We start from the raw sequence: 19,779 nt of genomic DNA, 5'->3' as shown, positions 1-19,779 counted from the left end.
GGCCCATTTTACGCGCCGTTTTTTTTACGCCCCGTTTTTTTCACGCCGTTTTTTGCAACCGGGTTTTTACGTGCGTTTTTTTCCCGGTTTTACGCGCCGTTTTTACACTTTTTACGTTTTATGTTTTTCGTTAACCTGTTTAGACTTTTTACATTTTAAGTTTTACGTTAAACTTTTTACGTTTTACGTTAAAACTTTTTACTTTTTACGTTTTACGTTTTACGTAGAAGTTTTTACTTTTTACGTTTTACGTTTTACGTAGAAGTTTTTACTTTTTACTTTTTACGTTTTACGTTTTACGTTAAAAAAGTTTACGGTTTACGTTAAAATGTTTACAGTTTAATTTTTTTTTTACAAAAATTTTTTTACGCAAAAATGAACGCACCAGAAATCGCAAACTCGGGAGGTGTCTCAGATATATTGTTGTCATCATCAATGCCTCAAAAAAATAAAAACCCAACAAACAAAAATAAAAAAAATGAGTGGAATCTTAAAAAAAACGATGTTTTGCCTCAGATTTTCCGATAATCAGAGGCTGCAAAAGTAGGGTTGCAGGTTCAAAAAACCTACCCTCCACCATCCTTGCCGCGACCTCGTCATCAAAATATACGAGGTTTTTTTTTGCATCATCACGCCCCAAAAATCCAAAACGGATCAAAACCCACATATTCAAACATTCAAAAGCACCTGATGAACATCATTCAAAACACATTCAACAGATTCAAACAGATTGAACAGATTCAAAAAGCACCATATTCAACAGAATCAAACCCCCAACAAGATCACATCACCGAAACCAGTTACCAAAAACAGTTGCCAGCAAAAATTCACGCCACCGACCACGACCTCCCTACAAAGATCAGAACCAAAAATCAACATAAAAAAAGGAAAAAAGATCAGAACCAAAAATCAACAACAAACACACCTGCATCATCGAAACCACCACCAAAAACACAGGGCCAGAGATGGGGTTGCAGATCACCCACAGATTCAAAGAAATAAACCAACAACAGAGATTAAAAGAAAATCAAAACATGTTACCGGAGATGGCAGATCACCCACAGCCTCTCTCCCCCGAGCCATCAGATCACCCACCCCCTTCCCCGCCACCACCGCCGACCAACCACCTCCCACCAACGTGTTTCGGCGCCGACCAACCACTTACTAACGACCGGATCAAAAACCAGAAAAAGAACCCCCACTTCTTATATCACAAAATCCCCAAAATACAGAAAAAGGAACCCCACTTCTTATATCACACAAACCCTCATCGTCGTCGCCGTGATTTTCAACCACCGGGGTGTGGGTGGCCGGCCGGTAAACTCCACCACTGGCATCACGCGCCGCCACCATAGAGGGAGGAGGAGTGTTTGGCTGGTGGTTGTCGTCGGAAAGAGGGGAACCGAGGGGTGGGGTAACTATCACCGGAAAGAGGGACAAACAAGAGAGAGAGGAGACAAAACAGGTGAAAAATGAATTACCCTTTCTGTTGTCAAAACCTGATTGGTGGAGACTGATTCTCATGGTTCTTACAACTGGGGGTGGTTTTCATTTTAGCGACTCCCTATATATATATATATATATATATATATATATATATAGGGGAAAGTTCTATGCAAAACACTAAATATTGTGAGAACACTCAGAACAAAATGACTCACTCAATTTTTCAATCCTAAAAAGCTAAAAAGTAAAAGAAAATGTTATAAATGTACGATTTATTATATCTCACACTAGAATTTAAAAGAAAATATGAAAAATCTTCAGTGTTTAAATAACCTACACACATGTAGGTTATCTGTAGGCTAAATTACCTACATGTATGTAGACTCTGTGTAGGGAATAATATATGATTTTTTGTGTTCATATAATACACATATGAATGCAAGAAACATAAAATTTAAGAAATATGAACCTTAAATCCAAAAATTTAGTGATTTAGAGTTGTTCTTTATGTTCTCCCAATAATTAGTGTTCTGTAATGATCCTCATCCTATATATATATATATATATATATATATATATATGGTCAGGATTAAGAAAAGTGTGAGAACGTACGGTGAGAACGATTTTGGTGGTGACATGTGCCATTGATTTTAAATTACACTAAAGGGTAATATTGTCAAAAAACACACTCACATCAACTGCGTGTTCAAATAAAACGCCATAAAAACACCCAATTTAGAAAAGCTATTTTTTTGAGCTATAATTTACAACAGCTCAAAAAACCATTTTTTTAACGCCATAAAACACTCAAAAGTTATTTTTTTGAGCTATAATTTACAAAAGCTAAAAAAACCATTTTTTAAGACATATAGCTCCCAGTTAAAACGCCATAACAAAAAAAAAACTATTTTTTTGAGTTATAAATTACAACAGCTCAAAAAAACCATTTTTTGAGCCAGCTTCTAGTTAAAAGTTAAAACGCCATAACAAAAAAAACTATTTTTTTAGATATAATTTACAACAGCTCAAAAAAACCATTTTTGTGCGGTTTATGTGTCTAACCGCCTAAATTAATATTTCTTGAGCTTAGAAAAATCATAATTTGTACTGTAAAACGCCATAAAACACCCAGTTCAGAAAAAAGCCATGAAAAAACTCACTTGAAAATGCCATAAAACACCCAGTTCAGAAAAACGCCATGAAAATACCTAGTTAAAACGCCATAAAAACACTTAGTTCAGAAACGCCATGAAAATACCTAGTCTAAAACGCCATAAAACCCAGTTAATTTTTTTTCGAAAGTATACCAACAGTATACTCGTTGCAAAGATAAAAAAACGCTGAGTTTTATAGTGTAATTTTTTTTCGAAAAATAATCACGTATAAAAAAGTTATTGTCGTTCAAATATGATGGGGGAAAATGGCATGTGATTAACATGTGCATCTTTGTTTGGATCTTCCTATGTTACCCCCTCCTGGTAGTTCCAAGACCCCTATTATTTACAAAAATGTCACCGCATCAATCTCAGCCACAAACCACTAAGATCTTGTGGCTGAGAATCGTTCTCACATTTTGAGGCGTTCTCTCCTGATCCTGTATATATATATATATATATATATATATATATATATATATATATATATATATATATATATATAGGGGTAAGATCAAATAAAAAGTTTATTTTACCTAAGTAGGATGTGAAGTAATCTTAGTCATTCATTTTTCAAATCAATGGTTAAGATGAAAGTGTAGGAGAAATGAGAAGTGGAAGGATATATTGGGAAAATCCTATTTATGGACTTTCTCTCTCCACATGCAAGGCACGTGCATATTCTACCCCCATTTTTTAAACGTTCATAACTTTTTTATACGACATTATTTTTTCATAAAAATTTCACCGTAAAATCGAGCGTCTTTTTATCTTTAATTTGAGTACCATATTGCTAAATATGAAGACTAAAAAAACCCACTAAAAAGTTTTGTATTTCTATGTTGTATAACATTTTTTTGTGCTGGATTTTATACTATATTTTTGTACTAAATTTTTTGTGCTAAATTTTTTTGTCTTAAATCGTTTTTTCTCAATTTTTGTGCTGGATTTTTTTGTATTACATTTTTTGCTGAATTTTGTTGTGCCATATTTTTTTGTACTAGATTTTTTTGAGCTATATTTTTTGTATTAGATTTTTTGTGCTATATTTTTTTGTACTACATTTTTTGTGCTATATTTTTTGTACTAGATTTTTTGTGCTAAATTTTTTTGTACTAGATTTTTTTGTTGTATTTTTAAAAAAACAAAAGGGTTGCCACATGTCATTTTTACTCCTATTTATAAGGACCAAAATGCCCTTCATTCCTACTTATTAGGAGTGCCACATGTCATTATCACAATCCTCCTTAGACTACTTAGGCAAAAACCACTTTTTAGTGGATCTTTCCCATATATATATATTTACTAAATTACCTTTACACTTTATATATATCCGCTCAACCAGAATTTAAGCCATGCTATACACTACAATCAAATTCAAATTTTCTTATGATCTCAAACTTTCTTTCAACATCTATGTATTGTTTTTATTATGTTTATTATGTAATGTATTTTACTTACTTTACATAACATTTTTTAATACATTCATGTAATGTTTTCAATTTTGTTTTACTAATTGTTAAAAATAAAACTTTGTATTTTAAAAAAAATATTATGTGACAATGGAAAGTGAAACCACACCCCCTGCAGTGAAAGAAAGTAGAAACAATGTCAAATATAATGTGGTGCTAACGTAATAGTTTTACATGGAGGTGGAATGTTAAACCACAACCTATGGTCTTATAGACAAATTACTAAATGATTCGGGAGACAATTCAACCCAACTTGAGCTAGTGAGCTTAAATCGGATTCGGGTAAGAACTAGGTCATGTTGGGTCAAACATTATTGAAACCAGTCTTTAACTAAAATGGGGTTTAAACCGGTTATAAAGTATATGATTACAACTCAATTTAAACCATACAAGTTGGGTGAGGTCCAAACAGGTTTAATACTAGGTCCATTTCAGTTTCAAAACCTGGTTTGATTCCCAATCCAATTTTTTTTCTCTTTGGGACACAAAAGTTACAAAAAAATGCTTATATTTTTATGGTTTCCTAGCGCATTCACATCTCTTCAACCATATATTGTGAGTGTGATATTTAAAATAGGGTAAATTACTTTTTGAGTACTTGTGTTTTGAGTGTTTTAACCACCTAAGTCCAAAATCAAAATATTTAACGCCCTGAGTTCCTATAGCCACTTTTCTTAACCATTTGAGTCCAAATTTCTAACACCGTCCAGAATGTCTGTTAACTCTAAGGGCATTTTGGTCAATTACACCAAATGTACAAGTCAATAATGCACAATGTATTTACAAGTTAAATTACCCATTTTATAATTATATATACACACAAACAAACACACATCCTCACTCTATCTCTTCTACATCTCTTTCTATCTCTTCCTTATCTCTTTCAACTAATCTACTCCCAGCACTCCCTCCTCAAAGTCTCCCCTCTCTCTCTCTCTAAAAACACAACCTTTAACTTTCTCTCTCTTAACAAAACAATACAACAACTACTATTGGTGGTGATGAATGGCAGAGGAAGTGGTGGTACGATGGGATTGATGGTGATGAACGACGATGAGTTTTCCAATGTGGGTTTAATGGATGACGGGTTTGATGGTGATTTGATATGGTAATGGACGTGTTTAATGGTGTTTCTGATGTGGGTTTGAAGGAAGGCAGGTTTTATGGTGAGTTTTCGGATGTGGGTTTGATGGACGTCGGGGTGATGAAAGGCGGCGGAGGTGAGTTTTCCGATGTGGTGATGAACGACTGGAAACTTTATGGTGGTTCTGAATCATCAGATCTGGCAACTCCATCTGAAATTCTGTTTGTGATTAGAAAATCGAGGATGTGATTATTTGGGTTGGGAGTGGGCGGCGCTGGATGGTGAGTTTTTATGGTGGATGTGCAAAATCTCACAGTTATACCATAATTTTGTAATGAAAAAACAGAGGATATTTTATCTATAATATATTAATAAGCATATCCAAAGGACTTCTTAAGGTCATTGAAATTCCCTTAAAACACCCCTAAAGCATAATGTACAAGTCTTTTAAACATCAGAAAACATCACTTTCCACTTATACCCTTCCACTTAAAAAAAACACAAGGATACATCAGTTCACATTCATTTCAAAACATTTCAAAATCCCGCTTCCCTGCTCCTCTCTCTCTCTCTCTCTAGAGGTTCCAGATCTGGATCTAGGGTTTTTATCCAAGGAGATTCAAGATCTACCTTTCTCATTAACATCAGATCGATAAACAAATCTCAATGCATTCTCCATTCAGATCTAGCCTTTCACCGGAGACTCGGAGACCCCAATTGCAGCCACCACCGCCGTTCGCAACCACCACAACCGCTCGGAACAACCACCACCGTAAGTCCTCTCAATTTCTCACACTGATTCAAAAAAATTCTTACTTATGTGTCGTATCCTGCTACGTGACATTTGCAGAAGAGCCGGTGTTCTGCGTGTGGGTATCCTGCTGCTCTTTGATTCGAAAAATTAGGGTTTTGGTTATTTATTAGGCTATATTTTGCTGTGTGTAAATCTAGGTCTATTTGTTGTATTTTGGATGGATAATTTTAGGTTATATTCTCTGGTGTTTTTAGGTCTAAAAATGGTTTTTTAAGTTTGGTTTGTGTTAGGGTTTTTTATTAACTTTTTAGGCATTGTGTATTTGTTTTTTAATCTTTGTAATAATATTAAACCGTGAAACCAAAGTGAAGCCAAAGTTTGGTTTCATTCTGATTGTTCTAAGATTGCTTTTGGTTTACAATGTTCGAAAACATTACTAACTGTTTAAGATTTGATTAAGCAACCACTAAAACTTATAGCGTTGACCATCACAATATTTATTTATGATTTATTTTTTCAAGAACTGGCAAATGATGAGGGTGCAAGAATAGCAGACTATTTTGATGTAATTGCTGGGACAAGCACCGGTGGTCTCATAAATGCCATGTTAACGGCTCCAAATGAAAACAATCGACCTTTGTTTTCGACTAAAGAAATCAAAGACTTCTACGGTTCTACCATCGAAAGAACCACAAGATCTTTCATCAAGATTGGTAATATATATTCAAAATATATAATTATTATGTATATTTAAAACTATTTAAATTTTTACCGAAGTTACTATTAAAACATTATTTAAAAGGTGAAAATGGAATTTAGACGAGAATTGGCTATTGTGATGACTGGCAAAATTCGTCGCAAATAGTTTTCTGAGGGAACTCTTTTGCACGGGTATTAGCAACGTTGTATATTCTGTAGCAGTAATCTCTTATTTTGCGATAACTCGTTGGTCGTGAAGTAGAAATGAAATTTAAATTCGATGCTATTTTAATACGTATTATCATTTAAAAGACGTGGTTGGGGACTCGCAGGTGAGTTGTGATAAAGAAATGGCGTGAACTGATATCACCACATTTTATTAGGGCTCACCATTTCTTATTACTCCTGCAACCACAGAAATTACGATCAACTTGGAGGTGCTTGATCATGGTCGAAACGTGTTGGGTCATTCGAAGCGTGTTTCTGTAATGATGAGTAACAAACTCAGTTGTATTCATACACTTGTCCAAATCATTTGCCATGATCACAAAGGTCGATTATATGATATAATGTGATTTGCAGCTTGGTATAACCGGCTAGACTTCTCAGCTCCTTAAATATGTTTTTAATATAGTTAACAATAACAATTTTGACCCATTCACTTGTGTGTTGGTTGCTTCTCGCTCCAGGTCATGCTAATGTGTTAAATTGTTAAGAATTTTAAAAGAAATTAGCTAAAAAAGGAAACGGATCAGGAGTTGCTCATGCATAATTATAACTTTGCTATTATGTAATACAAATAAGTAATTATATATTTGTGCGGGTGGTCTTGAGTTTAAAATTGAGTTTTAATGTATTTATATGCAGGGTTTGTGAATGGTTCCAACTGCAAGGAATTGGGAGGGCTAAGAAATGTTGATGGTTTCATAGTTGGTGGAGCCTCTCTCAAGGTAAATTATATCATTATTGATATTTTTTTCTTAGTTTATAGTTTTTACTTTTTATGTAATTTGTATATGAAACCCGAATTCACTGTTTCATCAAGGCTGCTAAAGTGAAGAACAGTATATGAGTTTTAAATCACCAGTCTTGCAAAAATGCTAGAAAAGAAAAGAACAGCATAAATCTACACATTATAAGAAATCTACATATTAGTGAACTTGGTGCTGTTATTTGGTTTCATATAAATTCATGTTAAGGTAAGTTAATTGGCATATTACTGTTACCCAACTTGACCCTGCGACACATCTGTTTTCCTATCTTTATGTGTATTAGCCTAATTTTTTGGCTTGGTGATTTGGTGGCTGCAGTCAAAACTAAGGGATATGCCCAGTGAGGTTCTAGAAGAGGAGGGTTGGGCTCTTGTGTATGACAAATCTGAATAAACCGAGTACCAGGAACTTATGCAAAGCCAAATTGACACTATTAAGGGAAATATGCTTTGGTGAAAAAAAGGTAGAAGGCCTGTGAAATGGAAATATAAGGTATTGTATAGGCTTTTTTGTGACAAAAGGGTCATAGTGAAAGTGAGAACAACCATGTTAAAGCTCTGCACATTGATTGTTTTATTTTTCCATATTTTCAAAATTTAATTAGAAAATGAGAACTTTAAATGTTATGATATACCAATTGATGATGCCAAAGTTTCAGATGTCAATGGGTACATCTTTAGATCTGGATCTAGAAATGCATCTATTATAGGTGAAGATTATTAGTTATTGTATTTTTTATATGTTTTCTAACCCACTTAATTGTTCTGTATTGAGTTATTGACCCAGTTAATTGTTCCGTGTTGAAGTGCATTTCGCTTATATGCTTACATCAGCATGGTGTGTATTATGCTGATTTGAATTATAAAAATTTCGGATTAATTGTTGGTATCTTTTACTGAACTGTAGGCAAGTAACCTTGTATTTTCTGTTCCCAATTCCTTGGTTGTAATGCTTGAGAGATTTTTGGGGAACGACACTATTGGTAAGATGTTACTCAAATTCATATCATCGATGTGCATATATTATTAGTTGATTGACATGGTTGAGTAGATATGTTGTTTTACTAAGCTTTGAGTAGATGCAATCCAACGCTGCAGCCAGCGCAACCGCAGCGAGTGCAGCCACAACACCGTAGCCAGCGCAACCTCAGCGAACGCAGCCGCAATGAGGAATTCTACTATTTTCCAAGGTTTGGTTTTTTTAAACTGTATATTTATTTAATCATTATGCTTAAAAAATCAGTGTTATTTTCTATTCACAACATTGGAAAGGAGGACATAGTCTATTGTTAGGCCAAATAATGCTACAGAATGTTGGCCAAACAGGTAAGATCGATTTGCAATTTTACGAGCCAAACCAGCTCTGTTAGTCCACTTCGCCAAACCAATTAAGCTGACCAAGAATGGTTTGGTTTGGGTGGAATTTTGTTTTCTTTTGTTCACAACGTTGATTTTGTCAAACTTTAACTTCTGGTTTTACTTCATATTCTTGTAACTCGATTACTTTCTTCTTCAAATTATCAAGTAAAGTTTCTATTAACCATCTATCGTTGTTTTACTTGGTTATGAATCTGACTTAATTGACCCGTTTCTATTTGAGTGACCGCGATATTGCTCTGACTGATGGTTTATGCAATTGCTATGAAGGTGCTGAGTCAAAGAATGGTCATTTGAAGAAGTTGGAGAATGCTAAAGAGAGGCTGCATCTTTCCAGGCATTTTTGTTGGACTTTGAAAGACTTTGTGTCGCCTTTGCTGGTTGCTCTGGAGTTCTTCATGTTGCCTCCCCTGGTCCTGGTAACAAGTAACTAGCTTTGTTGTTTTCTCCAAATACGAGTCTATGAATTATTGGGTAAGCTTTGTATCAGTAAGCATAGAGGTGGGAATGTGGCCAAAGTCATTTTCGTATGAGTTGTGTCAGGTTGAGGTTGAGCCGAAAGTCCGAAACACCTTTCGTCCAACAAAGTCAAATGCATTTTTTCTTTTCTTTTTCGTTTTTATTAATGTGTTATATGTGGTTATGATAATTGCATTATTAAAATAAATAAACAACTTTTTATAAAATAATTCATAAAGTTTTTGTTTAATACATTAAACATACACTTTGGGAGATCTTCAACCTGCTCAACCCATGGACTTATAATCTGTATTATGTTGTGTAGAGGGGAAGGTATGGTGTCTCTTTAGTCTGATTTTGATGGGTGAGGTATTGTATATATATATATATAATATAATTATTAATAATCATGCATTTTGGTAGATAGCGTCATTGACCTTGATAAAAGATTCAGAACGGCTTGTTCTGCTAAAGGAAATTGGTGGTATTCGAGTTCATGAAGAGCGCCATCGCGAAAGCTTGAAAATCATGCAAGAAACTGGCAAGTGATTGTTAAGTTAGTTCTTTCTAGCATTTGGTGAATCCTTTCTTATACTTTTTTTATAATATTAGAATATAAAGAAATCACTTCATTTTGAGTTCTATCCGATCCAGCGATGCCGTTCCGTTCCTATGGAGATTCTTTGCTCAAGTTCTTGATGTTTTAGATATAGTGGTATGATTTATTGTTCGAACCATTTAATATTTCTCAACTATGGGAATGTTTTGATTGTTTATACGGTTCGAACCGTTTGTAGCCGAAAGTTATTGATCCGGACTCTTGACAATCATTATGAACTTGAAAAGGTGGGTTTATGTCTACTTATGATTTTGCTTACCTGTGTGTTTTAAACTACTTTTGATTTGTTAGATAGTGAATGTCAGTCACCTATGAAGAACTTTTGATTTGTTAGATAGTGAATGGAACAAATTTCAATCACCTATGACTGGACAATAATGCATCATATACCACTCACTTGTTTCCAGTTTGTGTTCATTTTCATGGAATACATGGTGGCGTACAGACCTTAACAGAAGGTTAAGATGAACTTTAGAATTTAGATGATAGGATCTGAGTATTTAGCACTGTTCGTTTCCCAAATAAACATAATATGATTTATAATGAACTAGCATACAATGTGATCGTGTATCGGTTCTTTCCCAAATACACGTAGGTGTGCTAATTTTTTTCTCTACATTCCTATATATTATTTAGTAATAACTTCCGTTTGTTAACTTTCATTTATTCTTTTCACAATTTTAGTAATAACTTGAGTCAACTTCGAATTCATTCCCATTAGCTACTATTGACAATGGGGGTTACTAAACGTACCCCCTCTTGTTACTTTTCATACCCCCTTTTCATAAAATCATATTTAAACTTATCATATTTACCCCCTATACATGTCATCATTTTTTAAAAGTATTATTTTTGTTACAAAACAAATTCAGAAGTGTAAAAAATTATTGCAGACGTTTTTTTTTTCTTCAAAATTTTTGTTTTTTTATATATTATTTTAAAAAACATATTTTTTAATGTGTTCACTTCGATCGAAAGTCTTAAACTGGTTTTAACTTGCTTATAACATACTCCTTACACTAATTAAATTTGAACTTATATAGCTTGTTAATTTATAGTTTGATAAAATTATTTTAGTACCTATTGTTTATTTGTTTACTTACATAGATGGTTTGAATGATTAATATGTGCTAGGGCTATAAACATTATTTAAAAAAAACTTTATTACTCTTTAATAAATAAAAATTGTTAATTATTTTTTAAACACATTTAAAGTATTAAAAATTATAAAAGTAAGACCTTTAGACGCGGGAAAACATAATATAGACCTTTTTTAAAACGAGAGCTCAAAACTTTTTTTTTATAAAAAAAGTTATTATTTAATTGTAAAGATGTTCAATAAAAAAGCATAATAAAAATACTATTTGAGAAAGTGTCTTTAAAAATAATATCTAAGAACTTAAAAAAAAAACGTTTTTTAAATAAAAATTAAAAAACAATATTGTTTTTTGAAAAAAAAAACGTCTGTAATCTTTTTTACACTTTTGAATTTGTTTTGTAACAAAAAGAATATTTTTTAGAATGATAATTTGTATAGGGGATAAATATTACAAGTTTTAATGTGATTTTATTGAAGGAGGGTATAAAAATTAACAAGAGGGGGTACGTTTAGCCTACCCCTTAACAATATACCTTAGTTTGAATCCTTATCAATACAAGTGTTTGGCTATTTTGACCAAAAGAGCATGTTCTATGAATTCTTATATTGATACTCTCTTTATCAACCACATATAAAATTTTAGTTCAAAGTACCTTTTTTAATACTTTAGTTATACGCACCATTGTGTTTACGTTTCTATTTTTTTTTTGAAATTGGTCTGCCCAGTGTCCCGATTGATAAACCAATATATCACGAATAAGAAAACTAACTTAAGTACTATACAATATATCACGAGACGACTGATAAACGAACAGTAAACGAGTTCCTATTGTAAATCGCCACTCCCGCCGCATCGCGCGGGTAAACGACTAGTATATATATATATATATATATATATATATATTCACTTTTTTGATGATTTAATTTACCTTGGTGGGTTCATACGATGAACAAGCTTCCCAAATTCATGATCACCATATATTGAAGGAGATCAATAATGCATTTTGTTGAATCTTGTTAATGGGTGTGTGTGCCTATGAATATATGTATGGATTTTTAGAAAGAGAGAAAATGGTGGGATGATGTTGTGTGTAGGGGTGTGCATGGGTCGGTTTTGTTCGGTTTTTACTATTAACTATAACCATAACCACTAGTTTGGTTATGGAGTTTTGGTAACCATAACCATAACCAAACTTCGGTTATGGTTAATCGGTTATGGTTCGGTTTTGGTTAATTTCGGTTAAGTAACCAAGCAAGGCTTGAAATTAATAGGGTTATGCACGATTTGAACTTAGCTTGAGCCTATTTTATAAGATAACGGAGACTAAACTTTTTGGTTAAACTATCGATTTAGGGTTCTTTTAATAAGGTAATTCTCACACAAAAACAATTATGGCCATAACACCTTAGTTCTTTATCAAAATAAATGGCATCTACATCAAGATCATTTTGTTACTAACATACTTTTATCTTAGTAAAAACCCTATATATGGTTTTGTAAAACACAAATCCATTATATAAAGTTAACATCACAAGTTCGGCTCGGTTTCGGTTATATCGGTTAACCAAAGCTTCATAACCATAACCATAACCGATTGAGCGGTTGTACAAAGTTTTATAACCATAACCATTGGTTATATTGGTTATCAGTTATTAGTGGTTCGGTTATGTCAATTATGGTTCGGTTATCGGTTATGGTGGTTAATTTCTCACCCCTAGTTGTGTGTGTGTATGTGTGTTTGATGGATACTCAGATGGGGGAAATTTGTGATTTTGATGGATACCCAGATGAGGGATTCTAGACATGTGATTTGGGATGGTGGCGATGATGATGTGGTGGTGGTTGGCGACGGAGGTGGTTGTGGCTGTGGTGGTGACGGTGGTGGGGGATGCATGTGGTCTAGAGAGAGAAAGAAAGATGAGAGAGAGATGAAGGTGCAGAAGAATATTTCGAGAGAGAGAGAAAGAGATAAGGGGAGAGAGATATATAAGACAGAGTGAGAAACATTTATTAATAATTTATTTTTTTTATATTTTAACTGTAAGGCTACTTTGATCATTTAATAATACTTAACCAAACAATTCTAAAAGTGCTACAAATTTATACTCAAATGGTTAAGAAAAGTGGCTATAGGAACTTAAGGCGTTAAAATTTTGATTTTGGACTCAAGTGGTTAAAACACTCAAAACACAGAGACTCAAAAAGTAATTTACCCTTTATAATATAAAAAGTGGTTGTGAATATTGGAGATATAAAACGCTACCGTTCATTTATATATTTGAAGGACACTGTTGAATATCCATAATTTTTTAATATGTTTTGAAAATGGTTATGAGTATAGGAGAGAGAAAATATAGAAAATATTATTTGATTGAAAAAAATAGAGAAAAACAGTATTTTTTAATATAACATGTAGTAAAAAATGATGAAAGATGTAAATGCTTTTTTAATTTCACCGCAATTTAGGGTAGTCGGGGTCCGCCGTATAATGTTGAACTGGTGACCACATCGCAATAAATCAGAGGAAAAAAACAAAATGTTATCTCATTTGACTTGACTATTTTAACTAAGGGTCCTCAAATTCCACAAAGTGTTCTCATTTGACTACTATTTTAAATAAGGGTCCACTATTTCGTGTTTTTTTTTTTTTTTTTTTTTTTTTTTTTTAATAGCATCCACTATTTCGTGCGAGCTTGTTTCTTCATAATAAATAAGAAGACTGGACGCTACCTTAATTGCGGATCTAAAAAATTCTTATAGTAGTACGTTTAAAAAAAATAGGTAACAAAATTGAAAGACGTCATTTTTTTTTTCTAAAATTTACACTACCGTCGAATCGTGAAGAGGTAGCGGATGTTACCTCTTAATACAAGGTACGTACGCCACTACGCTACGTGGTGGTAGAAGAACCATGCGTGGAACACCGCTGCCACCGACTCTGACCATGCGTGGTGTTGATAACGCGTTGAAGATTTCTTCCAAAACACTCACTGCTTCCTTCTCCTTCACTCCCAGCTTCCTTCTCCTTCACATGTGGTGAGTGATAGGCATCCCCACTAAATATCCATCACTAATGTTGTAACCAAATTCGATGACGTGACGAAACATAATTGGTGTGATGAGTGATGAAAAGTGAATTACCTCCGCCCCTAATTATCAAACTTCCCATTATTAAAATTACATCTTTAGTGTTTTTGTTTTCATTACTTTTTAAATAGTATTTACATTAGTATTCGTTTGTCTACATTAACTGACTTTTTTATTTAAGATTTTTATCAGGAGCTTTGATCTTTTTTTAACATAAGTGTTATCTAAAAGCAATCGAATCAACTATTAAAGCTAGCGGTGATTTTGGTTGTTGTAACTTGTAAGTGCCTCAAGTATCAATTAATTTACCCCTTGTAGTGAATTTTTTTTTGTATCTATCACTGGACACTGGGTAAAATAAAACATAGGCTACAGAAGAAATTTCAGGGTAGCAAAGAAAGATTTCGAGGGTGAATATGGGAGAGTTGTGAGTAGAGTGTGTAAATGAGCAATGATGGCCAAACTTACAATCGTAATATATATGGAAACATTGGTCACCGGGATTTGTTAAACGACTATGATGGTCGACGGTTACAAGGAAAGACATAGAGAGTTTCAAACGAGTGAATTGTAAGTCACAAAGAAGAAGGTACCATGGTATATGTCCATAAAATTTTTATTTTTAAACAACTACGATAAACTTTGTTATTAGAAAACACGAAAGTACCATTTTTTTCACATGTGTTATATGAGTTTAGCTTAGTCATGCTAGATAAATATTACGCATGTAGTCACGCATGTAGTCATGAGACATGCGAGATCTTGGTATATGCAGTAGCGGATCCAGAAATTTTTTTTTTTCAATGGGTTCAGATTTTTTCGATAGTAAGATTTTTCACAACCAAATATTAGAATTTTGGGTCGGACCCGGTATTTCATGGTCAAACCGAAGTTGTCGTTTTATTAATTCATAAAAAAAATCTTACAATTCTTTTTGCGACATTGATTTAGCTTTATAGTGCACTTAAAAATAATTATATAATACCGATGTAACTAATAGTTGTTATCATATTCTAATCAAGTCTAAAAGATTTTATGGAAATGCATACCTCAAATCATAACTTTTAAATGAGAAAACCATAATAATAAAGTTATTCGTTCATGTTTTCAACTTCCTTGATGTATCCCAACTTTAGAAGTTCCCCCAAAAGTTTGTTAATTGTTATTTTACCCAATTTTTTTGGTTAAATGTTAATTTACTAAAAAACATGTAGTAATCGTTTGTTAGAAATAAAAAAAATCATTTACAAGCCTACGTACTGGTGGACACTCTGGGTATCACATGCATATCAATTATTTATTTTATTATCCAATGACAAATTATGTATTCCTAGAATTATATATGCTTAGATTGTTATTAATTGTTATTTGAATTCTAATGTCTTATCATGTTTCTGTTTTAGTTATTTGGTGGACCATGACCATATAAAACAATTGGTTTTACATATTGTTAAATATGAAAACTTCAAATATTGGAATAGAAGAAGAGAAAGAAAGCTTTACAAAAAAAGTAGGCAATGGGATTCGAAACTGTAACCACATATCTAGAAACAGATGACTTTTACACTACAAATCTACAATAGCCTTTTATTTTGTCATGGGTTCACCTCTTAAATATATTTATCAATGTTTTCAGAACCGGACCGGAGGTCGACCCGGTCGCCTTACAGGGTCAAAGGTCGGACCGGTCCGATCGGTTCGACCGGATTTAAGACCCGGATTACGTCATAAATTATATAACTATATAAGTGTTCAGAAATACAAGTAGAATACAAATAATATAACTATTTTAGTTAATTAATTAAAAAATACTGAAAATTTAAATTATACATAATGTTAAAAAGAAAAAAATATTGCATTGGATACCTTCTTTGTACTAGTATGGATAAAACAACTATTTAATTAATTAAATAATACAACTACAAAAGTACAAAAGGATTATTTAAAGACTTGCAGACTACACTGCAATTTCCACCATCGCACTTTCCACCTCCTTTAAGTTTCACCTTTTTTCGATGAAAAACCCAAACCGCATCCTCTCATTTTCTGGTGAAAAATTCAGACGTCTCCTTCAACGGAGAAGATTAAAACCTTGATGGATCTAATGGGCCCATCCAATTGCCCATTATCTTTGTTCACATCATCTCTCCACACTAACTCTCACCAGAAAAACGTTAAATCCACCATTCTTGCCGGAAAAACTTCCAGGAACATTTCTGACCGGCCTGACCTACTGGCCATGACCCGCCGGCCCGACCGCCCGGCTGCCGGCCCGACCACCGGCCCAATGTTGAAGCGGCTCATACAAGCGAACCGGCCCGCTCTTATCTCCGGGTCCCGGCCGGACCGGTCCGACCCGCCGGCCCGGGTTTAAAAACATTGATATTTATCGGTTCACTCCAAATTTTTTATATATATTTTCTATTAAAATTTAGAAACTAAGTGGGTTCGCGTGAATCCGTAATGGTATGCGTAGATCCGCCCCTGTGCATATATACTTCATCTCAAGTATCATACTTTATTCTTAATTTCTCATTAAAATACATATCTATACTATATTAGGCCACTTGGTATACTCTAACATCCATAGGTGTTAATCCTAGTTGGTATCTGTTAACACTTGTTATACCACTCCTGAAGGGTGTTAAAAGGCATTAAAAGCCTCACATGTTAAGAAGTTAAGTAGGAGAGAGAGGGAGAGAATCAAGCATTGCAAAAGTTAGACACACACAACATGCTATATATATATATACTAGGTTATATACCCGTGATCTTCACGGGTTATGGGTTGTGTTAAAAAAAAATTAAATTTACAAAATAATTTTTTTATATGATTTCTTAGAATAACATGCAAACTCCCCTGCAAAGCATAATATAAACATGTAACGGAAAAAACAAAAATATAAAACCTTTTTTTCTAAATAGTTAAATGGGTCAACCCAAACCCGGACCTGTTTTCAATACGGGTCAACCCGAACCCGACACGTTTTTTTAAAACGGGTTGTGTTGTCTGCGAAAGGATTAGAAGATGCAGGGGGTACCAAACGAATGGCGGCGAAAGGATTAGAAGATGCAGAGGGGGTTTATGATGTTTGACCACGTTTGACTTTGACTATTCTTCTATTTGCCAGCACTTCATCACTCGCCCTTTTGAATGTGTATCCGTTTCGGTTTCTTCCCCCGGAACCTCTTCTTCATCGTCAAGACCCGGGTTATCCCGAGACAATTCTCTACCAGCAGCTCGTTTTTTGGTAGGTGGAAAAGTGTTGTCTGCGTCCCCCATAAAGATTATAAAAAAATGTGATTCTGCAATAAGAACATTTTAGAAAGAGTTATATACAAGGCTCTTTAAATAAAAAAAAATACAAAAGAATACAATATCACACAGGAGCCAATAAATGCATTTGATGAAAAAATATAGCTTCATTTTTCCTCACTAATACAACACTGATTGTACTTCTCTATATCTATAGTTTTATAGTTTGTCTTGTGCATATTTCTTTAATGATGCACCCGGTGGTTGATCAACACAGATTGACTATTTGAGTACTAAACACATCCTAATTTGAGAAACCTGCTGTAATCTATGAGTAAAAACCATATGACTTGAGGCTACAGATAGATCTACCAATAACTTCACCTGATTACAGTTTTTCCAGTAATCAACAAAAGCAAACCTAAAACACCATAAACCTAACTCTGAATAGTCTATAACAGGTAATAATTGATTATAATTGAATACTTAATAACGAACAGAAAAAAAAAGATACAAGCATCATAATTATTCACCACATAATTATTCAGAAATCAATAAACCTAACTTTTGGTTGGAACGCCACTTACGAGTATGTTTCAAGGAGGCTGCCGAAGCCGCCAATCATCCAACGCAAAACAACTGCCTGCAATGACATATTTTGTCTGGGTCTGTTGTGATAAAAGACAATCAAATAGAGTCCCCAATATTCCGTCTTCTTTGGCTTTCCTTATTCTTGTTCTTTTACAAAACTATATAGTCTATTTAAATGTGTGTGAGTGTGAGATGACTCGACCCTGCTTCCTAAAATTGCAGAAAATGGTACAAAGATTAAGAATTGTGCAAACTGTACCCTATCAGAGATCATCAATTGCTTCCTCCAATATCAAAACTTATAATTAGCACTTAACAAACCTCAAACAAAAGCAAAACCACTTAACAAATGTCTGAAGTCTACAGATAAATAAATAAATAAAGATTAGGAACTGAACGAACCATAACATTGCAGAAATTTGTTATTTACCTATCATATTTCTCCAAAGGTGGTTCAAGGGCCATATTGTACGTGAAGAACAGAGTAATAGAAACATCGGACCTGTGAATCACAAATCAAAGCTTTCAAATCAAAATATACAGACGAATTGATGGATATAAACGTCTTGAATACATACCTAACACACATAGTTAATTCATTAATATTCCTCGTTGGTGTTGAAGCCAATGACCATAATCAACTCTTTCAAACCGAGACATCACTTTGTTCCCTAAATTATACAGAATACAGAATCCAACCAGTCAAAAGAAATCAAGAATCGATTCAAACAACAACAACAAACCACACAAACAATCAAAGTAACAACAACAAAGAAATTCGTGCCTCAATCGCAAAACCTCAATTAATCGGCGGCGAAAACTAATCCAAAACACAGAACCTACCATATGCGAACTGAACTTGAAAACGGATATGTGTGAATCAAACTTCAGGGTTGAGTGGGGAGGGGAGTGGCTATCGATTTAGGGTTTCAGAGAATGAAAGAGAGAGAACAGGGAAGAGAGAAGGGCTTTTCTTTTCGGAGAGAGGAGAATGCAATTTGAAATTAAAAATTTTGAACCCCTAATTTGGCCCGTAAAAGTTTTGCTTTATTACAGTAGAGATATATGTATGTATTTTAATTAATTCAAGGGGCGTTAATAGGGATTAAACCATTTTCTTATAGTGAGATGAAGTGAAAGAGGGTCAAATAGGTGATGTGACGCCTACGTGTAGTTAATGGACGTGAAAGTATACCTCATAGCCTTATAATCCATGATGGATGACATTTTAAGATAACCAAAAAATAAGAAATTTTTCTCTTAATTTTTAAATACACCCATAAAATAAGGGGAAATTGGTGTTTTAAACAATAATTATATTTTAGCTCCCCATCTTATTACCCTTAAATCACTGAGTTTTAACATAATTATGGGTAATTAGTTACACTTTTCCCTCCACAACAAACTTATAATGCTTTTACGTATTCTTGCTATATCTTATAAACTATAATGTTTTAAAAAAAATCCAAAAGTATCGCGACGATCTACTCATTTTTGTCGACTTTTTGATGGTTGTCTTAATCAGTATTAACGTGTGGATTAAAAGGTACAAGTATATGATGCCTTAGTGTACAAGCGATTAAAGCCCAACGTACTTAGTCGTTATCAAAAAATGTTTAATAGCTGCAGAATGTCAAGTGGTTAAATACTGTCAATTTAATCCTCTCATCTCTAAATTACACTTTAATCT

At 33.6% G+C, this 19,779-nt stretch overlaps 1 protein-coding gene and 1 long non-coding RNA gene across 9 annotated transcripts; one reads left to right on the top strand and one right to left on the bottom strand.

The window, feature by feature from the left end:
* Positions 1-5,675: 5,675 nt before the first annotated feature.
* Positions 5,676-10,313, top strand: LOC110915230. 5 transcript variants are annotated; one of them, XR_004885363.1, is made up of 8 exons: positions 5,676-5,928; positions 6,432-6,623; positions 7,477-7,559; positions 8,508-8,583; positions 8,680-8,790; positions 9,248-9,396; positions 9,864-9,977; positions 10,049-10,067. XR_004885363.1 is itself a non-coding variant. In XM_035986335.1 (8 exons), exons 1-8 carry the CDS (start codon positions 5,823-5,825, stop codon positions 10,072-10,074), a joined length of 861 nt encoding a protein of 286 aa, XP_035842228.1. In that variant the 5' UTR covers positions 5,678-5,822; the 3' UTR covers positions 10,075-10,313. The 5 variants fall into 5 exon arrangements, 4 of the variants coding, with proteins under 4 accessions (XP_035842232.1, XP_035842228.1, XP_035842230.1 ...); XM_035986335.1 differs by having other exon boundaries at positions 5,678-5,928; positions 9,860-9,977; positions 10,049-10,313; XM_035986337.1 differs by having other exon boundaries at positions 5,678-5,928; positions 9,248-9,403; positions 9,860-9,977; positions 10,049-10,313.
* Positions 10,314-17,051: 6,738 nt separating this feature from the next.
* Positions 17,052-19,124, bottom strand: LOC110915279. Of its 4 annotated transcripts, XR_002578858.2 has the most exons (6): positions 18,888-19,116; positions 18,668-18,760; positions 18,520-18,591; positions 18,411-18,449; positions 18,086-18,299; positions 17,052-17,548 (listed from the first exon to the last, which is right to left on the bottom strand). It is a non-coding gene; the product is annotated as an uncharacterized LOC110915279 (long non-coding RNA). The 4 variants fall into 4 exon arrangements; XR_004885362.1 differs by lacking the exon at positions 18,411-18,449 and having other exon boundaries at positions 18,933-19,124; XR_002578857.2 differs by having other exon boundaries at positions 18,086-18,449.
* Positions 19,125-19,779: the final 655 nt, after the last annotated feature.

Source organism: Helianthus annuus, chromosome 2, assembly GCF_002127325.2.
Source record: "Helianthus annuus cultivar XRQ/B chromosome 2, HanXRQr2.0-SUNRISE, whole genome shotgun sequence".
NCBI lineage: Eukaryota > Viridiplantae > Streptophyta > Magnoliopsida > Asterales > Asteraceae > Helianthus > Helianthus annuus.
The sequence above is the reverse complement of the archived record's forward strand: the minus strand, read 5'-3'. Positions and strand labels throughout refer to the sequence as shown.